Here is a 22,555-nt window from a genome sequence, read left to right as displayed (position 1 = left end):
TATGATATGGTATGAATCGATACGATATATATATAATAAAATCGATATTTTTTTAAAACATACAAATACAAATAATTTATACTATAGAATCATTATATATATATATATATATATATATAGAAGTGTAAAAAGAAAAACACACAATGGTAAAACTTTTCAGCCTACGTTTAGTTAATGTAAGTTTATGAAATTAACTTGTATATATTATAGTAAAAAGTCCTGCACTTTTCCCTAGCCCACAAAAAGTTTTCATGCTTCTCTTTCGTCTTAGCTGATGATTGATGAATGCGTCATGAATGACCTCAATAATGACGTCACTTACGTATTCAATTTTGCTTCCAGGAGAGAGAGAGAGAGGGGGGGGGGGGGTCCAGGAGACGGGGGGGTGTGGGGTAGGGGTTAGCAAAAAAAGGTTCAAAAAAAAAAAACAAAAAAAAAGAAAAGAAATTGACCCCATATGTAGGTTCTACGAGCATATGTTCAATAATACCTGTGGATTAATAATGTTTGTAAGTGTGGGAATATTAAATATATAGTTTGTACATTTTTCCCAAGTATAAAATGATTTAATTTGGACAAATTCCTAATTTTACATCCTATTTAATATATTTTTGTTTTTGAAAAAAAAAATAGTAAAGATAAAAAATTAAAATTCGGATTATTATCCAAAAAATAATAATTTTTACTATTAAATTATTGTCCCACGTAGGATGGAACGACATTAAGACTGAGGGGGCCATGGCCACCAAAACTCTTATTTTTCTTTTTTCTTTTTTTCTTTCTTTTTTTGTCTTTTTTTTTTTAAAACAGCTTTATATATCATATAAAATTTAACATAATATTATAAATTTGCACCCACTGCCCCACCTAAATTCCCCACACCAACCACCAACAAGGAAAAAAAAAAAAAAACAAAACAAATCGTTTCCTTTCCTTTTAAACTTATCTCATTGAAGCTACTTTAAAATTTAAAAAAAAAATTTAATTAAAACTAATTGGTCAAATTTGTTTACCATAGTAGAGTTTTTGAATTTTTTTTTTTTGGCCAGAGTTTATAAATTCTTAAATATCTAATACAAATTACAGTTAGTTATTGATTTTTTGGCCTTATGAATTAAAATTTCTATATATCACATATTATCTCTTTAACCTAACCTAACCAATTTAAAACTTTTTTCTCTGCCATGTGCAATTACAAGAAACAAAAACAAAATGAAGTCGGTTTTCTCAATGGAGTTTTACTTTTCAATTGTTACAAAGAGATCAAGTAAGAATTTTTTTTTTTTTTACTTGTATAAAAGTTTTGATTCATATTCCTAATCATATGATATGTCTTGTTTATACTTTAAAATTTGTAGAGTTCAACTTATAGATTAATTTGATTATTTGCATTATGACAAGTATAAGAAATACGGTTTTGGATATGGATCTTTGAGATTTGGAAGAACATAGAATTATATTCTGATTTAGTATTTTTTATTTTTATACAATAATTGAATTGGAACACTATGATAGAGTTATAAATATATTTTTTTTGTTGTATATAAAAATTGAAAACTATAATTTTTAATAATAATTTAATTTTAAATATGATTCTTTCTAGATGAAACTTTTTGTATAAAGTTTGACGCCCACCAATTAATACAATCCTAATTCCATCCCTCAATAGACTGCTACTGGACATTGGAGTATAATCATCAAATGTACATCCCAAATCAATTTAAATATTATTTGAAATGAGATTGAGAGGGCAATGAGTGGCAGTGTCTTAAAATCCAAATATGATTTTCTTGCTCAAGTAAAGGTTAATTGCTACGGTACATGTAAGATCTTATGTAATATTTTCTTACTTAGTGGAAAAAGTAACTGTTTAATTAGTAATTTATTTTTTCTCCTCACTGATTTATCAAAATAAAAAAATTAAAAAAAAATTGATTTTTTAATTTATTTAAAGTAAGAGGGATAAAAAGGGAAATGCAATACATGCAGAGCAGTACAGGTACTATATATCAATCGCAATTGCTTCGTTCTTCTTCTTATTTTTTTTTTAGACGATGACAATTGGTTATAAACACTATATTTTTTAAACTAGGTCTTTTAAGAGTTTTGATTCAAAACAACTCCTATTATCTTAATTATTATTTCATTAAAATTTATTTTATTATGTTAATTTTGGATTGGCTTGTACTATAAATATATTAATTAAGAATAAATAATTAAGTAAATATATGTATATGACTAGTAGGAATACGAATACAAATGCTAGTGAAATTCTATTATCCATAATATTATAAATATATACAAGGCTGAAACACAAACGAAAGCAAAATTACCTTATTTTTCCACCATCCAAGCATTCTCTCTCTTGTCTCTCCTGTCAAATTCATCATCAATCCCAATACTTTTTTGTTTGATGTTCTTGCGGGTTTGAAAGTGGTGATCATGGAAGAATTTCATAAGATAGATTTTTGCGGTACGAAAATCCTGACGACCGTGACTTGTTCCGCTAAAGCGGTTGATGAATGGATATCAACAATCTCTGACATCCATCGTGAGAGGATGTCCAATCTCATCCTTGGTCTGGACATCAAATGGCTTCCATGCTTTAAACCCAACGAGCCAAACCCGGTTGCCATTATCCAAATATGCGTCGGCCATAGGTGTTTGATCTTCCAGATTCTCTACGCCGACTCCATTCCTGAATCTTTGCTCATGTTTTTAGCAACTCCTGAGTTCACCTTTGTTGCGGTGGGAATTAAAGAATATACAGATAAACTGTTTGACGATTGGGGTCTGAAAGTCGGAAATACTATGGATTTAGCCCATGCAGCTGCAGAGAAGTATGGAGTTAGTGATTATAAAAGAAAAGGGTTGAAGAAATTGGCTATGGAGTTGATGGGCAAGCGTATGCAAAAGCCAGTTCATGTTACTTCGAGTGAATGGGATGCCAAGAAGCTTTCTCTTGAGCAGGTTGAGTATGCATGCACTGAAGCATATGTTTCTTTTAAGCTCGGGATGTTGTTGAAGAATGAACATAATGATTCTACTGTTAATGATCCTATTATGGATAATAATGGTCCTACTATGCAACATCATTTTGATCCATATGATAACTATGGTTATCAATATGATTATGATGGTATTTTTGACCAATCCTATGATGATCCATATAATTATGGTAATCTAGATCAACGGTACGATGATAATTATCAATGGTATGATGATCTATATCATGGAGATGCTATGTTGGGTAATCCATATGTTGAGCTTATTAATGATCGATACAATTATGATGCTTCTATTATTGATCAATACTTCGATGATCTATATAATTATGGTGACTTAATTATGGACTATTATGGCGATCCCGTTATAGATCATTATCATGATGCTATTGTGGAACCTCTTACTTTGGACGTCTTGTTTTGATTGATAATTTTTTTTTTTTTTCTTTGGTTTAAGTTCGGTTATAAGAAATGTTCAAACTTGTTCATGTATGATTTCAGTTTGTCAACTGCTGTTGCTATGTTTTACAAAATGGCTGCCATTGAGATTGTTACCCGCTCCATTGTACACGAAATTGGGTCAATTAGGCCATCTTCGGATCTCAAGTTAGACCCAAATTAAAGCCCAATAATCACATAATGAGCTCAATATTATAGCCCAGACCTAGACGCTAGGCCTCAATATTGCTTCCAATTTGCTTCTATGTTTTTTTAGGGAAATTTTTCCTTCTAAGTCTGAGACCAACGAATTCCTAATAAAGTGTTCCTTAATTTGAATCAGGTTAACGATGGTTTAGGGAGGGGCCGGAAAGAAAAAAAAAAAAAGAGAATAGAATGGTAATTTATTCTGGTCTCTAACATTTAATAAAGACATTAAAAGAAAAAATAAATAGCAAGTGGGGTATGGTTTACAAAATAAAGCAAAATTAATGGCATGAATGAATGAAACAAGGAATTTTTTTTTTATTTTATTATTTTTTCTTTTTGGTGACAGTAAAACAAGGAAATTAACTTAAAAGAAAAATAATTTAATCAGATTATCAGCTGAGAAGGAGGTGGTGGTGGTGGTGGTGGTGCAAGACGGCGAGGAAGCGCTTTGGTGGCTTTTTCTCTACTTTTTATTGGTGGTGGTGATGTTGACGGTCTACCTCCTTTTGATCTCTGACTCCGGGAGGGTTGAATATGGTGGTTCTTAATTATTTCCTCCGTTAATCTCTCACATTCCTGGCAACTTTCTCTTCTTGTGGACCCAATCACAGTAATACCATCATCATCACTAGCTACATACATAAGAAATTAAAAAAGAAAAAAAAAATTCAAATTAATAATTCATTACACAAGAATCTTATTTAATATATATATATATATTTATAATTTAAACTTAGGAATTGAAAGCCCGCCGCCGTATTAAAGCATATCACAATTCTAAAAAAAAAAAGCATATGAATTTGTAAAATGAAATGTAAAACTCAGATTATGAATTTTATACAATGATCAGTACTTAATTGTTAGCATATATATTAATCAAAAACATTATATTTATATTATAATAATAATTATTATTATTATTAATTACCGTAAAGAGAAAGTGTATAAGATGCAGGGAAATCCGCCATGAGAAGCAGGAGAGTGACTGCAATTTTCAAAAACTTTGTTGGAAAACAATACATTGTGGAATGATATCGGAAGCAGAGCAAGCAAGCGATAAAAGCGCCCTAAAAAATTAATATCCATTAGGGAAGCCTTGTAAACTGGTGTCACTTTATATTTGTATATATTTATATAGCCATATAAAAAAAATGAAATAATTCAAATAACTTAGCTGGAACTTAGATTTATACTATATATAACTACTATATGTAAATTTGACTTACATTTCAATATTTTACGTTATACTATGTTTTTATGTATGGATGAGAGTAAACTATGTAAAAATTTGAGAGTTGACATTTATAAATGTTTGACTTTCTACCAATTTGTAACATGCTTCAAGTTTAAACTCTTAAGTAACTACCTCTAGAAAAAGGGAAATTAAATGGAAGAAATTAATCATCATTAACTTGGTTTGCTAAATCAAAAGGCATTATATATATATATATATAATCTTTAATTAAGTGACAGCTCCCATAGTTGAAGTGTGATATCTTTCTCACCAAGTAATTTTGCTACAAAAATTTAAAATGATGATAATAATAATAATAATAATTTTGCTTGCTGTGTTTCTTTTAGGAGAGATAGCGTTTCTTCTTCTTCTTCTTTTTTTTTTTTAATTTTACTATTTTTAGAGTTCCTTCTAGGGGCAGCAAAAATTCAGATTTTACATCCAAATTTGCTTCCCTTTTGGTTGCAATCAATAATCGGCGTTCATTCTTAGGGAAAAGATGAGCTCAAGAGTAATAACTAGCTTCAAAATTTTGGAATTGTATAAGTTGTTAAAAGCCAAATTCCTTAAATTTGCTAAATGTGATACCTTTTCTGGTCGCGATTTTTCAAGTTGATCTGGCCTTTGGGAAATGTAGGAAGTATTTGACTCAATCATGTTATAAGTGGTTTAATTCTTGTATGAAAATTAAGTGGTTTGTTTGTTCTCCCTCTCTCTCTCTCTCTCTCTCTCTCTCTCTCTCTCTCTCTCTCTCTCTCTCTCTCTCTCTCTCTCTCTCTATCTCTCTCTCTCTCTAAAGCTTGGGCTAATAATCCTACTCCATCCAACACAGGGTTAGCACTCCATTTACACCTAATTATACTGTCAAAATTAAGCTCAGCCATATATATATATAAGTGGCCTTGATTTTTTTTATTTTTTTAATTTATTTTGGTTTCCTGTCCAGTTGACAATCAACTTAAGGTTCACCAAATTGATTTTCAAAGAGCATGAATTATTCTACTTCCCAACACAAGAACATGAATTATTCACTGATCATCTCCATCTGTATTATGCTGGTATAATGAATAATTAACGCATCTAGTAGTAATTAAACAAACTTAAGCAATTATAAAAGACTTTTCTAAAGCCATTTGTGACCAGAAAAGGCTTTCGAAGATCATTACATTTCTGTCATTGCAAAGTGATTTCAATTTGTATATTCAGTGGTCAAGTATCTTTGCCCAGCTGGACTTAAAGAGACTATTCATGCATCATATATATATTAAATTGATAGGTGATAGTTTTGACATACAACATTTTCCAATTAACGAAGGACATTTAATGATTCACATGTTAAATAGTTAGTACAGACCTTTTTCCCTTTTTTTTTTTTGGTTGTTTTTGGGTAAAAATTGTTAGTGCAGACTAATTGAATACTAATTAGTTTTCCGTATCATCCATACTGTTTCGATCGAGTCAAGGTTTGTACCCACAATGGGGCTTTTCTAACAACCCATTTCAGATAACCAAAAACTTACTGTCTTTTTCATTGGACTTGGACCTCCTATGCTCAACATAGAAGCTACAGTTAATTGGAAATTATACACAATGGTAAGAAACTATCTATAAAAAATATAATAATAATAATAATCAGTATCAGATCCCCATTAATGGCATGAAACCTTACAATTCTAGATGCATAGAATGGGCCAAGTAGATGGGTCTTAGGAATCAAAGCATGCATCTGCTAGGTTTTTCTTTGAAATAAGAAACAGAATTGAAAGAGAAAGAAAGCAAATTTAAGACTGAAAGAGATTACAACATTCTACATGACTAAAGCAAGAAACAGAAAAAAAGGGTAAGAATGAATGATTTTAGTTTGTATTGGAGAATGAATGATTTTAGTTTGTATTGGAGAAGTTCTTTTCACAATTTTAAATGGATTTTATATGGTATTGTTTTTTATATATTATTATTTAAATATGTATAAAAAATATAAAATAATTTTATATAATATTTCTAATATCGAAAATATCTATAATTTATAGTCTTAGCTAAACTAAAAAATACTTTTTTTTTTATTGTCCACAAATAGTTTATAAATTAAATATTATTTTATAAAAATTCTTCACAACGTTTTTAAATGAAATTGAAAATTATAGAAATTTTACAAAATTTTATTTCCACTTAAAACACTTTTATGCAATAAAAAGTTATATTTGTTAGAATATTCGATCTAAAAATTATGAACGTCTATAAAGATATTTAATTGTATATTTCTAAACACATTTTATATATTTAATCGCATACTTTTAAATATATTTGAGATGTTCATCTCTAAAGACATTCAATCGTATACTTTTAAATCATTCAAAATATTTAATCGTATATTTTTATGCACATCTGAAATATTCATATATACTATATACTTTTAAATATATTTAAAATATTTAATTATATATTTATGAATATATTTAAAATATTTAATTCTATATTTATAAGTACAAAAAAATATTTAATTAATAAATATTTTTAATAATAATTTTAAATATAAATATAATTAAAAATATAAATTTATAATGTATCAATTTTATTTTACTGTCTTAAATTACTGCCGTCCTGAGCGTTACTCGCTCTACTGCACAAAAAATGCGGATCTCAAGTTGGACGGGAATTAAAGCCCAATAATCTAAAAGTAAGCCCAATATGTATAGCCCAAGCCAAGACGTTAGGCCTCAATATTGATTCCAATTTTCCTTCCAAGTTTTATTTTATTTTATTTTATTATTATTATTTTTTTTTTTGGGAGAAATTTTCCTTCTAAGTCTGAGACCAAAGAATTCCTAATAAAGTGTTCCTTAATTTGAAAGGCGAATGATGGTTTAGGAGACCCACAAAAAAAAAATAATAATAAAAAAATAAAAAAAAAGAAGAAGAAGAATAGATGATTATTTATTCTGGTCTCCAAAAAAATAATATTTAATAAGCATATTAAAAGAAAAAAATAAAATAGCAAGTAGAGTATGGTTTACAAACCAAACCAAGAGATTAATGGCATGAATGCATAAAACGAAGAAATTTTTTTATTTATTTATTTTTAAAGAAAGTAATACAAAGGAAATTAACGTAAAGATAAATAATTTAATCAGACAATCAGCTGAGGAGGAGGAGGAGACCGTCTACCCTCTCTTGATCTCAGATTCCGGAAGGGTTGGATATGGTGGTCCTTCATTATTTCCTCCATTAATCTCTCACATCCCTGGCAACCTTCTCTTCTTGTGGATCCAATCACATCATCACTAGCTACATACATAAGAAATTAACAAAAAAAAAAAAAAAAAAAAAGCAAAATTAATGATTCATTACACAAGAATCTTATTGAAAACTAAATTTATTTATTTATTTATTTTTAATTTAAACTTAAGATTTGAAAGCTCTTATGCGACATTAAGGCATACCAAAACTCTAAAAAAGAAGTATATGAATTTATAAAATGAGATGTAAAATTTGGAATATGAATTTTATTCAATGATCAGTATTTATTTTTTAGCATATATAAATAGAAAATATTATAATAATAATAATAATAATTATTATTATTATTATTAATTACCGTAAAAAGAAAATGCATAAGATGCAGGAAAATCCACCATGAGAAGCAAAAAGGTGACTGCAATTTTCACAAAGTTTGCTGGAAAATAGTACATTGTGGAATGTTATCGGAAGCAGAGCAAGCAAGCGAGAAAGCGCTCTAGAAAGAGTAATATCAATTAGGGAAGCCTTGTGAAGTGACATGACTATGTGTTATATATATATATATATATATTGCTATATAAAAAAATGAAATAATTCAAATAATTTAGCTGGAACACAGATTTATACTATATATAACTATTATATGTAAATTTGACTTTTCACTATTTTACATTATACTATGTTTATATCGATGAGAACAAACTGTACAAAAATTTGAGAGGTTGACATTTATAAAGGTTCGACTTTTTGTCCTGTCCTTTTCGTTCTCTACCAATTTTTAACATGCTTCAAGCTTAAACTCTAAGCAACTACCGCTTAAAAAATAACAAATTAAATGGAAGAAATCAATCAACTTGGTTTGCTAAATCAAAAGGCATTATATATATATATATATATATACATATATAAAATCTTTAATTAAGTGACAGCTCCAATGGTTGAAGTGTGATATCTTTATCACCAAGTAATTTTGCTGCAAAAAGATCCAAAAAAAAAAAAAAAAGAAAAAGAAAAAAAAAGTAATTTTTCTTTTAGGAGAGACAAAGTTCCTTTTCATTTTTTTTTTCCCTTGTTAATTTTATTTTTTCAGAGTTCCATTTATGATCAGCAAAATCCAGGTTTTACATCCAAATTTGCTTCCTTCTTTAGTTGCAATCAATAATGGGCGTTCATTCTTTGGAAAAAGGCCAGTTAAAGTGTAATAACTAGCTTCAAAAATTCGAATTATAGATGTTGTGAAAAGCCAAATTCCTAAAATTACCTTTTCTGGTTGCAATTTTTCAAGTTGATCTGGCCTTGGGAAATGGTAGGCAGTATTTGACTCGATCATGTCATAAGTGGGTTAGTTCTTGTAAAAAAGTTAAGTGGTTTTTATTTTTTATTACTCTCTCTCTCTCTCTCTCTCCTCCTCTAAACACCGCGCCCCCCCCCCCCCCCCCCCCCCCCCCATCTCTCTCTTTTAAGCTTGGGCTAATAAATCCTAATCCATCCAAAACAGGGCCAACACTCCATTATTTACACTTAATTTTGCTGTCAAAATTAAGCACAGCCATATATATGTGGCTTTGGTCTTTTTTTATATTTTGTCTGTCAAGTGAATTGACAATCAGTTTAAAAATTCACTAAATTTATTTTCAAAGAGCATGAATCATTCTACTTCCCAAAACAAAACATGAATTATTCATTGTTCATCTCCATCTGTATTCTGCTGGTGTAACAAATAAATAAGAGCATCTAGTAGTAAATAAATAAACTTAAGCATGTATATAAAATTTCTTACAGCCGTTTGTGATCAGAAAAGACTTTCTAACATCATTACATTTCTGTCATTGCAAAGTGACTTCAATTTGTAAATTCAGTAGTCAAATATCTTGGACTTACAGAGACTATTCATGCATCATATTTATTAAGTTGATAGGTGATAGTTTTGACATACAAGAGTTTTCAAATAGCAAAGGACATTAATAATTCTACACTCAACATCGAAGCTACACTTAATTGGAAAATAAACATAATGGTAATAAACTATCTGAAAAAAAGAAAATTAAAAAATCAATAATGCTAATTATTGAAAATTAAGTGTCAATGTACAACCCATGTTTTTCTTTAATTTCATCCTATACTTTAATACAATAATATGTATCACAACAAAATTTTTCATTTTTTTTTTTTTTTAAACAAATTGTGGTGGTGGTTGAGTGTACACCACAAAGAAAGAAGGCTGAGGTGGAGGACGCCAATAGCTGACATTGCAAGAATGCTGATGCAGTGGGTACGGGACCGGGCTGACTCTTCTGAATCCCTTCAACAAGGACAACCCAAGTGCAAAAGATACATAAGCATCAATGGTAGCATATTCAACTTGTTCATCAGAAAGATTCTTGGCATCCCATTGACTCAGAGTAACATGTTTGGGCTTTTCCATGTACTTGCCAATCAGTTCCATGGCCAACCTCTTCAAGCCCCTTCTTCTAAAATCTTCGACTCCATATCTATCAGCGGCAAGTTGGGCCAAATCCATAGTACTAACAACTCTCAGTTGCAGTTCCTGAAAGAGTTTTTCCGCGTCTTCTTGAACCCCAACACCCACAAAAGTGAAGTATGGGAAAGCCAGAAATTGGCGCAGTGATAAGGGAATTGAGTCGGCGTGGAGTAGCTGAAAGATCAAGCATCGATGGCCTTCGCAAATCTGAAGGATTGCAACTGGATTTCGATCTTGGGATTGAAAGTAGGGACGCCATTCGATGTCGAGGCCGAGAATGAGATTGGAAAGTCTGTGACGATGAATATCAATGGTTGTTGATATCCATCCGTCAACCACGGTAGCAGAAGAAGTAACCGTGGTCTGAATTGTAGTACCGGAATAGTGTATGCGATAACAACCCTCCATCACGATTTGAAGAAAACAGAGTAAACAGAGAGTGATATCTGAGAAACACAAAAAGAGATCGGCAGCGAGCTTTTAGGGCTTTGCGAAAATTTAAAAAACATTAAAATAAAATAAAATAAGCCTGGGTTATCCCTGTTTTATAGAAAAAAATAACACGCTTTTTCAACGCGTTTTTTTTTTTAAGATTTATTTTTTAAAAGATTTTTTAGCGTAGTGGAGCCACATTGTGCCATCTGGCACAATGGGACCCACAATCTTCCTTTCGTTTCTACAAATATTTGTATATATCTAAAGAGGGCGGTGGGTCCTAACCTTTTTTTTTTTTTTTTTTTGTTTTTTTTTGGTTGAATTGGGCATGGGTCGAAACTTGAAAAGAAAGAAAATGGTTGACTTGGACTAACATTAAAATTTACCCTTTCAAAAATATAACTTTATTTAATACAAAATTATAATAACACCCCTGATTTATTATTATTATTATTATTTTGTAACTTTTTCAGAAAATTAAAGCTTCAATTGACTAATCTCAATTTATCTTTTTTTTTTTTTTTTCCATTAACACTATCTTCTGTTAAGTCAAACCTTATCTTTAGGGTTAAGTCAACCTTCTTAAAATGGCATGCAACCTTTTATTTTTTTAATTCTTATTCTTGTTGAATAAAAGATAGAATTTTTATTTTAAAAAAGTTTATTTTATTTTTTAAAAAATTGTTAATATTTTTGAACCACATGATATCATATGGATAGTGAACAAAAATGGTCCAAAAAGAAAAAAAAGAAAATTTGGACCTATTTAAATGCTTAGAATGACTTCTTGATTTTCTTATACTTGGAAGCAAACATTGTCAATAGTGTAAAGTAGCAATATTCATAATTCAATTTCCAATCACAATCCATGTCTACATCAAAATGTATTCTTATTAAAACAAAAAAAAGAAAAAAAAAAAGAAAATCAAAATGTATTCTTTCGCATTTTCCGTTTTGCTGGGGCATGTTTTGGGCATGTTTTGTTTGAATTTGATCAATTTATATGATTTGAGTTAGGAACTTAATTTCACAGGCTTTACTTGAAAACCTTGCTAACATTTTTTGTTTTTTGGGGGGTTTCTAAAACTATCATCATTTTTCACTCCAAATTCAAGTCCACCAACATTTCCATTTGGAAACAAAGTCTCCAAACCCATCATTAAAACCAAACAAATCATGAAGTACTCCGAGCCTCCTCCAAAATAAACGATAGAATATTTGGAGCTTATTTGACCATGTAGTGTACAAAAAACTATTTTTTGTTATAAAAGCAGCATTTCTTGAAAGATTTATTATTTTTCATACAAGAATAACAGAACATAGTTTCTTGTTAGTCCATGTCTAAACAAAAAGCTTTAAGCTCTATAGTCTCAAATCTCAAAGCATTTTGTCGTGCGAATAATTTGGAAAGAAGCTGAGCACGTTGATGAGTCGAGCATAAATATATTGGCTAGCTAAGCATGTTGGTGAGCTTAGCACATGATCAGCTTATTTGTGAAGCCGTGTACGTGGTCAAGCCAAGCATATAGTCAGCCCTTAGCAAGTGATATTGAAATAATTTAAGGAGGAGCCGAGCATATATAATTTTTGAGCAAGAGGAGAAATTCATTAGAGGAGTAGCTTAGACAAGGTTAATGAGAAATGTGCACATCTGATAAAGATGAGCAAATGAAAATGTTGAGAATATGGAAGGTTTCTATAGGACATTTACTTAGATATAATTACAAATAAGTCATCATAATTACATTTACATCAAACAAATTGATATAAGAAAATTTTCACTTAAGCTTTTTTAATTTTCTTTTTAACTTCAGTTAGATCTATATTTTTTTCAAAAAAATATATTCAAAATTTATCGATCAATCTTTTAATTAAAAATCATGAATACAATTATTACAAAATTAAACAAAATTTAAATAAAATTTGCCTAATAATATTACATGCAAAGGACACTCACGTCTACCTTGGTGTGTACATAGGCAAGTCAATTTCAAGAAATAGAACGAGATAGCGAAACAGAGAAGCTGCTCTGCTGCGACAAAGTATACAATCAGGCCAGCATTTACTGTCTCATATGGCGAAATGGGACCCATACTCTGCCATGAGGCACCATATCGATAATGCTGATATAATTGGAAATTAACTGTCCATATACAAAGATAATGTAATAAATTAAAAATCACATGTTTTTCTTTTATTTCATCCTCTATTTTAATACAAAAATATGTATCACAGCAAAATTTTTCAATCTTTTTTTTCTAAACAATTTGTGGTGGTAGAGAAGAAAGAAAGCTGAGGTGGAGGAGGCCCATAGCTGACATTGCAAGAATGGTGATGGATTGGGAAAGGGACAAGGCTGACTCTTCTGGATCCCTTCAACAAGGACAACTCAAGTGCAGAAGACACATAGCATCAATGGTAGCATATTCAACTTGTTCATCAGAAAGATTTTGTTATGATCGCAGTATTTGTAGATATTTATTATTTAATTATATATTATTCTGTTAAACTATTTAGTAGTGGTTAGTTTATGCTTTCCTATTTTTAACATTATGCTATTTTTTTTTTACCATTCATTAAGGCCATTTTGTAGGTCATTAATTATTAAAATGTAGTTTATGCCTAGTGATTAGGAATAGTTTGGTTTATTATTCTTTACTTAAAGGCAGTCATGAAATGAATGATTAAGGCTATTTTATAGGTAATTAATTGTTATGATGTAGTTTATGCTTAGTTATAAGGAATAATTTGGTGTATTATTCTTTACTTAATGGCAATCATGAAATGAATGAAAGAGGTGTGTACTATTCCTGTTAAAATGTTTGGATCATTATTTTGATCTTGGGAGATTGGATTTCTTCAAAAATCCTATTTGGTCGTTGGAATCTCTCAAAAAATCTATACTATCTTCTTCTTTTTTTCTTTTTTTTTTCAAGTTATAAACATATGAGTTTATATCATTTAGTATCTGAGTGGTTATGGAAAAGGCTATAAAGTCTATTGCTAACAACAAGTATCTAGTATTTGTTTCTGACATCGCTGTCTAGTTAGACTTATAGAATTGTGCAATGTATAGGCTTATATCAAATATTAAAAGTTGAGTGAAGATACCAAATCAAAAAGGGTTACCATTGGATTAGTGCTGATATTGTTGATCAATGTGAACATCGATTTTTAAAAGCAAGGTATGTTTAATTATGTATTATTTTGTTAAATTGTTTAATAATGGTTAGTTTACGTATTTTAGTCTTGAAAACCAATTCAGACTTCTTCCTTGATCCTTTCCGCTTGAGAAGGTGAACAACTTCTTGGCCTATAAAAATGTTGTCTTGATTTTGCCTACCATTCACAAAGGTACCTTGTTTTCCAGTCGAGTCGGTGAGTCAGATTTGCAACCTGTTTGCAGGAAACTCAGTTGACTTGTGACCTACATGGAGGTAGAAAATGGTCCAAAACTACATTGTTTAGGAGCAAGTCAACCAAGTTCGCATGTCGATCTGGTTAGGAGGACGCTGATGTTTGCCTTGTCAACTATGAGGTGACGATAGCAAGTTGCCGTCGATGATGACATCATCATAGAGGAATTTTTTTAAAAAAAGAGAGAGAATAAAATTTTGTTTTTTTTTTTTTTTTTTTTGGTTATTATTTTTATCTTTGGCTTTTTATTTTTGTTGCAATACTTGACTTAGCAACAGTTATTAAACATTGGTTGTGTATTTTTTCTAACACATTGAAAGATGAATAGGCCATCCATTTTTCTTGAACTGTTGTCCCATGACTATTCCATGGGTTATAAGAAGAAACTTTAGCATAACGTACGTACACAAATTAAAATTATGACAAGCATGTATTTTTAACTTTTGATTCATGATCCATTGACTTCGGGCAAGCAATTCAACATTTTATTGATTTCCTACCATATGAATATGATGATCTTGTAAACAATGTTATTTAGAATGTTAACTCAGCATAGACGAATAGCTTTACTAACTTCACGTGTGAAATCGAGTTGGTGGAAGAATGACGCATATTTAGAGGAGTATATCAAACAACAGCATTGATAATTTTCATTCGAATTTGAGGAGTGTGACAAATGGGCACCAAGGACTTCAAAGGTCCATGGTTGGAGAAGAAATCACTTACAATAGTCGGGATTATTTTGAGAATAATGGACCATAAGACAGATTATGCCTTATTTTAAAAATTATGATAGTCCATTTTAGGAGGAAAATGGGGAGAAGTGGGATCGCTTCAAAAGAAAATTGTAAAAGACTCAGTTCTTTAGAAAACTCTCGTGGAATTAGGGAGAAGTTTATAGCCAAAATGTATATAATAATGAAAACTAAAATTTGTTAGGAAGGATTCACATGTCAAGTATATATTATCGCTTACACAAACGGTAGAATAGTTCAAAGACATTGCATCTACCATTTAATCAATAAAGTAAACATATTCTTATTATGAGAGGTTCAAAAGGTAGCGTTTATCTATCTTATGTAGGTTTCGACCGTAAAACTCTACCACCAGTCTTTTTTGTTTTATTTTTGGATCTCAAACTTCTTTTTGAGTCATTATGTCATTCATTCATGTAAAGGATTGTTGGAGAATTTGGTGTTAAAAAATATTTTAATGATAGTAACATCCATTTTAATAACTTGACAATTGGTTTTTAATTTGAGGGTTACTATTTTTGAATGAATTTGTAACGACTATTTAATTATGAGAATTTAACAACAAACAATTGTAACAGTCAATTAAATTACTAGAATTTAATGGCAAATGTTATTAAACATTTTAAAAACCATATTAAATCTTCTGCTTATGTTGAGGCCTATAAATTGTCTAATCCCTTTTCTTGTGAAAAAAAGAATTTAGACAAAATAGAAGGAGAACATGAAAAGAAATTATATAGCTTTCAAGAAATTATATAGCTTTCTTCTCATATCATTCTAATATTTTCTTAGAGGTTTCTAAGGGTCATCATTGTGGTGGAATTCTAATAATTTCAAGTTCACAAAGAGAAGCTCAAAGATGCAACATTAGAAGCTTTTATTAATTTGTTATATCTTGCAAAATAGATGTACTTAAATTCACTAGCATCTAAAATGGCGAATCTGCCTTAAATATACTATGTGGAACACAAGCCTCGAAGGCAATGTTCAAATGCTACATCCCAATTTCATTTTATCAAGTTTTTATATTAATGTTTTGTTTATTATTTTACTTGTTTAGAGTATTTTACTTCTAAGCTTTGTTTTTAATATCTTTTACGAGCTGTTTTAAATTAAGCTTCTCAATTTTTTGCAATTTATTTTATTCTTTGTTTCTAAGCTTTCTATGTATTATATATTATTTTTATGCTCCTCAACTTTCTTATTATGTATGGTAATATTTTGTATATAATTTTTTTAACAAATCTAGTTGATAATAGCCATTTATGATAACTTTCAAAATTCTGAATTCAAATCTCCTTAAAGCATTTCCATTGGCTCTATATATTAATTCTGTCAATTTAAAAATCATTTACCACATTAGATAAATAAATAGGGTTTCAAAAAAATTATCTCCAATAATTGTGTGCATTAGTTCTATTAAGGTGATGTGGCAACAAAAGAAATAGAAGCTGTGAAGGATACTATTTATTTTTGAAAGCTCTGTTAGACAGGCTGAATTAGTATTTTAAGAAAAATAACTTCTGCACAGGCTTTTGATTTTTTTAATTCGATATAATTTTAAAATAAAAAATTATACATTAGCATTTCATGATATTTTAAAAAGAATCCATCGAAGAAAAATTGTCCAAAATATTATCTATTAAATAGAAAAAATGTCACATAAGCATGAACACTTTCCAAAACCAATGTCACATAGACTCCAATAAAAAAAACCATTAAAGATGCTCTTACGATAAAATCCCTTCTTTCCAATTTATAAAAATATATATATATATATATATATATTTTACAAAGACACATAATCAAAATTTTACAAAAAAAATGGAAAAAAAAATACTAACTAATAAATTGCACTGTTTAATTGATAGATTGAAAAACAATAATAATAATTAAAGTTAACAGGCATTGGTTTTTGAGATTGTGTATCTTAGTACTTTTTTTTTTCTTTTTTTTTTTTTTTTTTGGTTTCAATTGTAACTTTAAACCAATTTGTATATTTTATACTAAAAAATTAGAAAGGGTGATTGAATTAAAAAATAATAATGATAATTGGCAGAGGACAACAAAAACGTACTGATATGCTGAAGTAACAAACTGGATCTATGAACTTAGTTCAAGCACCTTTTTAAGTTTTATAAGAGAAATTAGTGGTAAAAGCTATTGTATTCTGGATAATAAGTTGAAATCCTCCATTTCTAATGTTAGGGGGGAAAAATGTTTTTGGGCCACTCATAATGAAGTTAATTAAAGTGACTTTTTTATTTTTTTTCCTTCTGCTAACCAAGTTAAAGCAATTTAAATTCTCACAAACCAGAAAAATAAAATAAAATAAGAAAAAAAAAACTTAAGTGAATTTAAACAAAATAAACTGTATAGGAAACGAGCTTTGATTTTTTTTTTTTTTTTAATCTCTCTCTCTCTCTCCTCTAGATATATATCAAATTAGAAGAGATGCATTTTTTAGCCGCAAACATGAACAAATTGGGAATACAAAAATTAACATATTGGTTGAAATTACCACCAACATCATTGAAGATTTGTAAAAGGCAAGTACCAACGACATCATCAAGTTCTTAGCTTCAAAAGAAAAGAAGAGGAAAAAAATAGAAAAAAATAACAATAATAATTCGTTTTGAAAAACGTTTTATTATTTCTAACTTTATATATTAGTGATGAGAACCAATTAAAACAATGTTGAAATGATAAATACTAAGAAATAGTTTTTTTTTTTTTTTTTTTCCTAACTTGGATTGGATAATTTGGCCCAATACCTTCACTTTGGTCCTCAATTGATAGCAGTTCTTTTTCTTCAATTATTATTTTTCTTTCTCTTGAAGAGTATTAAAAAATATATATATATATATATATATATATAAAAGAAAAAATAATCCATCTTTCATCATCTGCTTTAAGTTTTTTTAAAAAAGTAGTAATTCAACTTAAAAATCCAAAACGCTATTATGTTCCAAAGTTGGTTTAATAATTTGACAAAATTAAAGTAAGCCCGCTACTCTCTCCTGTCTCTTTTCCCTCTAATCTTTTCCTATCCTTTTTTTTTTCGTCTCCCTCTGGAGCTCTCGAAAATTTGGAGTTCATATGGGACAGTAAATCGTGTAAGATATTAATTTCATTATAATATATGACTGTGAAAACATAGAGTACATATGTAGGAAAAGTTACATGGAAGAATCGGAAAATTAGGCGCTTGCAGACACCTTAATTATATAGAATTTTCTGTATATGTCCTTAATATATAGTTGTCTTATTCTACCCAGTCAAACACACGGCTGGCTAATTAATCTCAACCGAATAGAAAGAAAGAAATGCTGAGTGTGATTGTTTTAGTCCCAATAATAAGTCCACATGGATTTGATGTTGGAGGATACAAATTCAAGCTGTCTAATATGACTTTTTCCTAGTAAATATCTTTCCGCATTTATGTAAACTATATTAGGATAAGTTTTGTTGAAAATCAAGATCTGGTGCGGTGGACGACAGTAGGGCCTTATAACATTCACTGCGACAGTAGATGTTCAACCTAAGACACAAATTAAATATATCTGCATGTTCTTTTTAATTTAAAATTTCGTTTACATGATCATTTTGAGAGAAAAGATTAAAGAAACAAATATATTTTCTTTTACCTTTTCATATTATATTTTTCTTCCATAAGTCAAATTTTGCAATAAAATATTACTCAACTTTTGGACCAAAAAAGAAAAGAAAAGAGGACGAAAGATAAAGGTTTTGTTGGTTTTCATCTTCCTAAATAATTAACTTTTTCAACTTTATGGTAGTTTTATGCATCAAATGAAAATGTAAAAGCAAAGGTAAAATAATGTGTTAATATTTTTGTAGAATGGTAATTTAGTGTCCCTTAAACATACAATGTAAATGTTTCATACGGCCGGAAATCTGCCACTGGAATATGTAGGACAAGACAGTGCCTCCAATAATTCAACTTGTCCTCTTAATTCGTCACCTCAAACGTCATATGAATAATGATAGTTACAATCCGTCTATAGTACGGATGGTTCTCGTACGGACCATAATATTGGTGACGATTTTTCATAATATTGATGACGATTTTTCAAAAAACCGTCGTTAATACTATAAAAAATCATTACTAATACTGCGATTCTCATACGGACAGTTCTCACCATAGAATTTCTAATGATAGTTATTATACTGTCCCATTTGATAAAATATTAAATTATTTTTATTATTCTTTATTTTTTTTTTTGACATATGAAAATAATAATTTTTCTTTAAAAAGATTATTATTTTTGTACTTCATATCCAGCTTGTATACGTGTATTTTTTTTTTTTTTAAATATGACATGTAATTCCATGAATTATTTGTAATAATTAAAAAAAGTTCAGGTGTTTTCTCTCTCACAAAAATAACAGAAGGAAAAAGTGAAGTTTACAAGTGTGGGCTCCACTTCTTTTGTGACAACTCCTATGTGTGGGCCCCACCTCTCTGCCGCAATAATTTCCCATTGCTATATATGACTATGACCGATAGACTCCGATAGACTCCTAACACTTCACTTCAGACTTCCATATAAAAACCCGTCAACCGGCAAACACCAACTCACGCGCCACCACTCGCCACCATTACAGCAATGAAACAACGGCGGTACATCATCGTTCCATTTCCAGCACAAGGTCATATAAACCCCAGCCTACAGTTCTCGAAGCGCCTCATCGGAACCGGTGCGGAGGTCGTCTTTGTCATCCCCATCTCAGTCCATAGGCGCATCATGAAGAACAAAACTTCCACTTCCACCCCGGACGGCCTATCTTTCTTCCTCTATTCCGACAGCTTCGACGACGGTTTCAAGCCCGGTGATGACCTGCACCGTTACCTGTCCGAGCTCCGCCGTGGCAGTAAACAAGCTGTCTCCGATCTCATAAACTCCAGTGCCAAACATGGCCGTCCCGTCACTTGTGTATTCTACTCCTTATGCGTCCAGTGGATTGCAGAGACAGCCCGTGAACTCCACGTTCCATCGGCGTTGCTTTGGGTCGAACCGGCTACCTTGTTCTGCATCTACTACTATTTCTTCCATGGCTATGAAGATGAAATCAAGAACAACATCAACGATCCTTCATATTCCTTAGAATTACCTGGACTTCCATTGAAGCTCACTGGTCGTGACCTTCCCTCTCTCATGGATGATACAAAGTCTGAAAATAATTGGGTCCAAATCAACATGTTTAGAGAGCAGTTCGAAGTGCTTGACAAAGAAACCAAAACTCCAAGAGTGCTTGTGAACAGCTTTGGTGCTTTAGAGCCTGAAGCTTTTGTATCAATCGGTGATAATCAGGTTAAACTATTCGGGATCGGACCGTTGATTCAGTCCAGTTTCTCGGGTGTAAAAGATCATGAAGATCAATCCAAGACTTCTTTTAGAGGTGATCTTTACCAAATTGACTCAAACGATAATTATATAGAATGGATGAGCTTGAAACCGGAGAGGTCAGTCATTTATGTGTCGTTTGGGAGCTTCTACGTGTTGCCAAAGCCACAAATAGAGGAAATTGCAGGTGGATTATTGGATTATGGCCGTCCTTTCTTGTGGGTTATTACAGAAAGGCAACGCGAAGAAGGAAAGAAAGAAGAAGATGAGCTAAGTTGCAGAGAGGAATTGGAGAAGCTTGGGAGGATAGTTTCATGGTGTTCTCAGCTGAACGTTTTGTCAAACACTTCATTGGGTTGTTTTGTGACCCATTGTGGGTGGAATTCCACATTGCAGAGCTTGGTTTGTGGGGTTCCAATGGTGGCTTTTCCGAGGTGGTTAGACCAAGAAACCAATGCTAAGCTTATCGAGGATGTTTGGAAGACAGGGCTGAGAGTGAAGGCAAATAAGGAAGGGATTGTTGATAGAGATGAGATTAAGAGGTGCTTGGAATTGGTAATGGGAGATGATGAAATTGGAAGGAATGCCAAGAAATGGAAGGATTTGGATAGAGATGCTTTGAAGGCTGGTGGAACTTTTGATAAGAATTTCAAGGCGTTTTTGGATGAGATAGATCAGGAGAAAGGTCATTTTTTAGATTAATTAGCTAGGAGTGGCTTTTGTTGATCATGAAAAACAATTGTAGTTTCAGATTTGAAACCAATATTTAATCTTTAAGAAAAGTGGAAAGAAGTGAAAGAGAGGCTGCGTTTTCATATTGGTGGAGTGGTTTGGTTGTACCTCCTCTATGTGTGGCTAGGATACAGGAGGTTTAATATTAATTTTTTTGGTCATGTAGGTTTAAGCAGGTTAAAAAATCCGTGAGTAATGCTCATTTTTTTTTTTTTATTGAGGGTTTAAAATTTGTGATGTACGTTAAAAAAAAAAATTTGTATATCTTTTTTCTGTCAATATCGATCACGATTAATTATATTATTATTATTATTATTTTTTGTTAGAAGTAGAAAATAAAAAAAATTAGGTGATTGAAAGTATTATTATTATTATTATTATTATTATTTTTTTGGTAATGGATTAAAAATCTAATATTGTTGTTCATTACTATCTGGAACAGACTTGGACGTCAAGTATGACCGAAACGCAAACATCATTATTAAAATTTTCTTTCTAGTTTTTGGTGTTGGCTAGCCATTAATTTGTTTTCTTAGAAGTTTGTTTGTATTCGCATTTAGAGTTGGTGTAGGACATGTATACCCTGTTAATTGGGAGTACCAGTGCTAGTGAAATTCTATTACTAGTGGTACTAAAATTCTAAGACCCATATATATGTCTACAAGGCCGAACTGAAACACAAACTAAAACAAAGTTTCTCCGATTTCCTTGATTTTCCCTTGTCCAAGCATTCTTTTTTACGACCTCTGTTATTTCTCCATCGTCTTCATCATTAGTAATAGTCCCAAAACTTTCACAAACTTAAAATTGATGGAATTTCATAGCATAGATTTCTGTGGTACGAAAATTTTGACCACTGTAACTTCTTCAGCTGAAGAAGTTAATAAATGGATATCAAGAATCTATGCCATCCATCGCCAACGGATGTCAAATCTCATTCTTGGTTTGGATATTGAATGGCATCCATTTTTTAAACCGGGAAAGCGAAACCTAGTTGCCATTATCCAAATAAGTGTCGGCCATAGGTGTTTGATATTCCAGCTTTTACACGCCAGCTCCATTCCTAAATCCCTGAGCGAGTTTCTTGCTAATCCAGAGTTTACATTTGTTGGGGTTGGAGTTAAAGAAGATGCGGATAAACTACTTCAAGATTGGCGTCTGAGAGTGGGAAATACTGTGGATTTAGCCCATGCAGCGGCAGAAAAGTATGGAGTTAGTGACTATAAACGAAAAGGGTTGAA

General features: G+C 30.7%; 2 protein-coding genes across 2 annotated transcripts; one reads left to right on the top strand and one right to left on the bottom strand.

Moving 5' to 3' along the window:
* Positions 1-10,297: 10,297 nt before the first annotated feature.
* On the bottom strand, positions 10,298-11,014 carry LOC132803102 (3'-5' exonuclease-like). Its single transcript, XM_060815341.1, has one exon. The coding sequence runs from the start codon at positions 11,012-11,014 to the stop codon at positions 10,298-10,300; it is 717 nt and encodes a 238-aa protein (XP_060671324.1).
* An 8,513-nt stretch (positions 11,015-19,527) lies between these two features.
* LOC107422054 (phloretin 4'-O-glucosyltransferase) lies at positions 19,528-21,629 on the top strand. Its single transcript, XM_060816079.1, has one exon. The coding sequence runs from the start codon at positions 19,845-19,847 to the stop codon at positions 21,282-21,284; it is 1,440 nt and encodes a 479-aa protein (XP_060672062.1). The 5' UTR covers positions 19,528-19,844; the 3' UTR covers positions 21,285-21,629.
* The last annotated feature ends 926 nt before the right edge of the window (positions 21,630-22,555 follow it).

This window comes from Ziziphus jujuba, chromosome 3, assembly GCF_031755915.1.
Source record: "Ziziphus jujuba cultivar Dongzao chromosome 3, ASM3175591v1".
In the NCBI taxonomy this organism is placed as follows: Eukaryota; Viridiplantae; Streptophyta; class Magnoliopsida; order Rosales; family Rhamnaceae; genus Ziziphus; species Ziziphus jujuba.
The sequence above is the reverse complement of the archived record's forward strand: the minus strand, read 5'-3'. Positions and strand labels throughout refer to the sequence as shown.

What these genes read in the sequence shown, in the direction of transcription:
- LOC132803102 (XM_060815341.1), bottom strand. Translation starts at nt 11,014, where the DNA reads ATGGAGGGTTGTTATCGCATACACTATTCCGGTACTACAATTCAGACC.
- LOC107422054 (XM_060816079.1), top strand. Translation starts at nt 19,845, where the DNA reads ATGAAACAACGGCGGTACATCATCGTTCCATTTCCAGCACAAGGTCAT.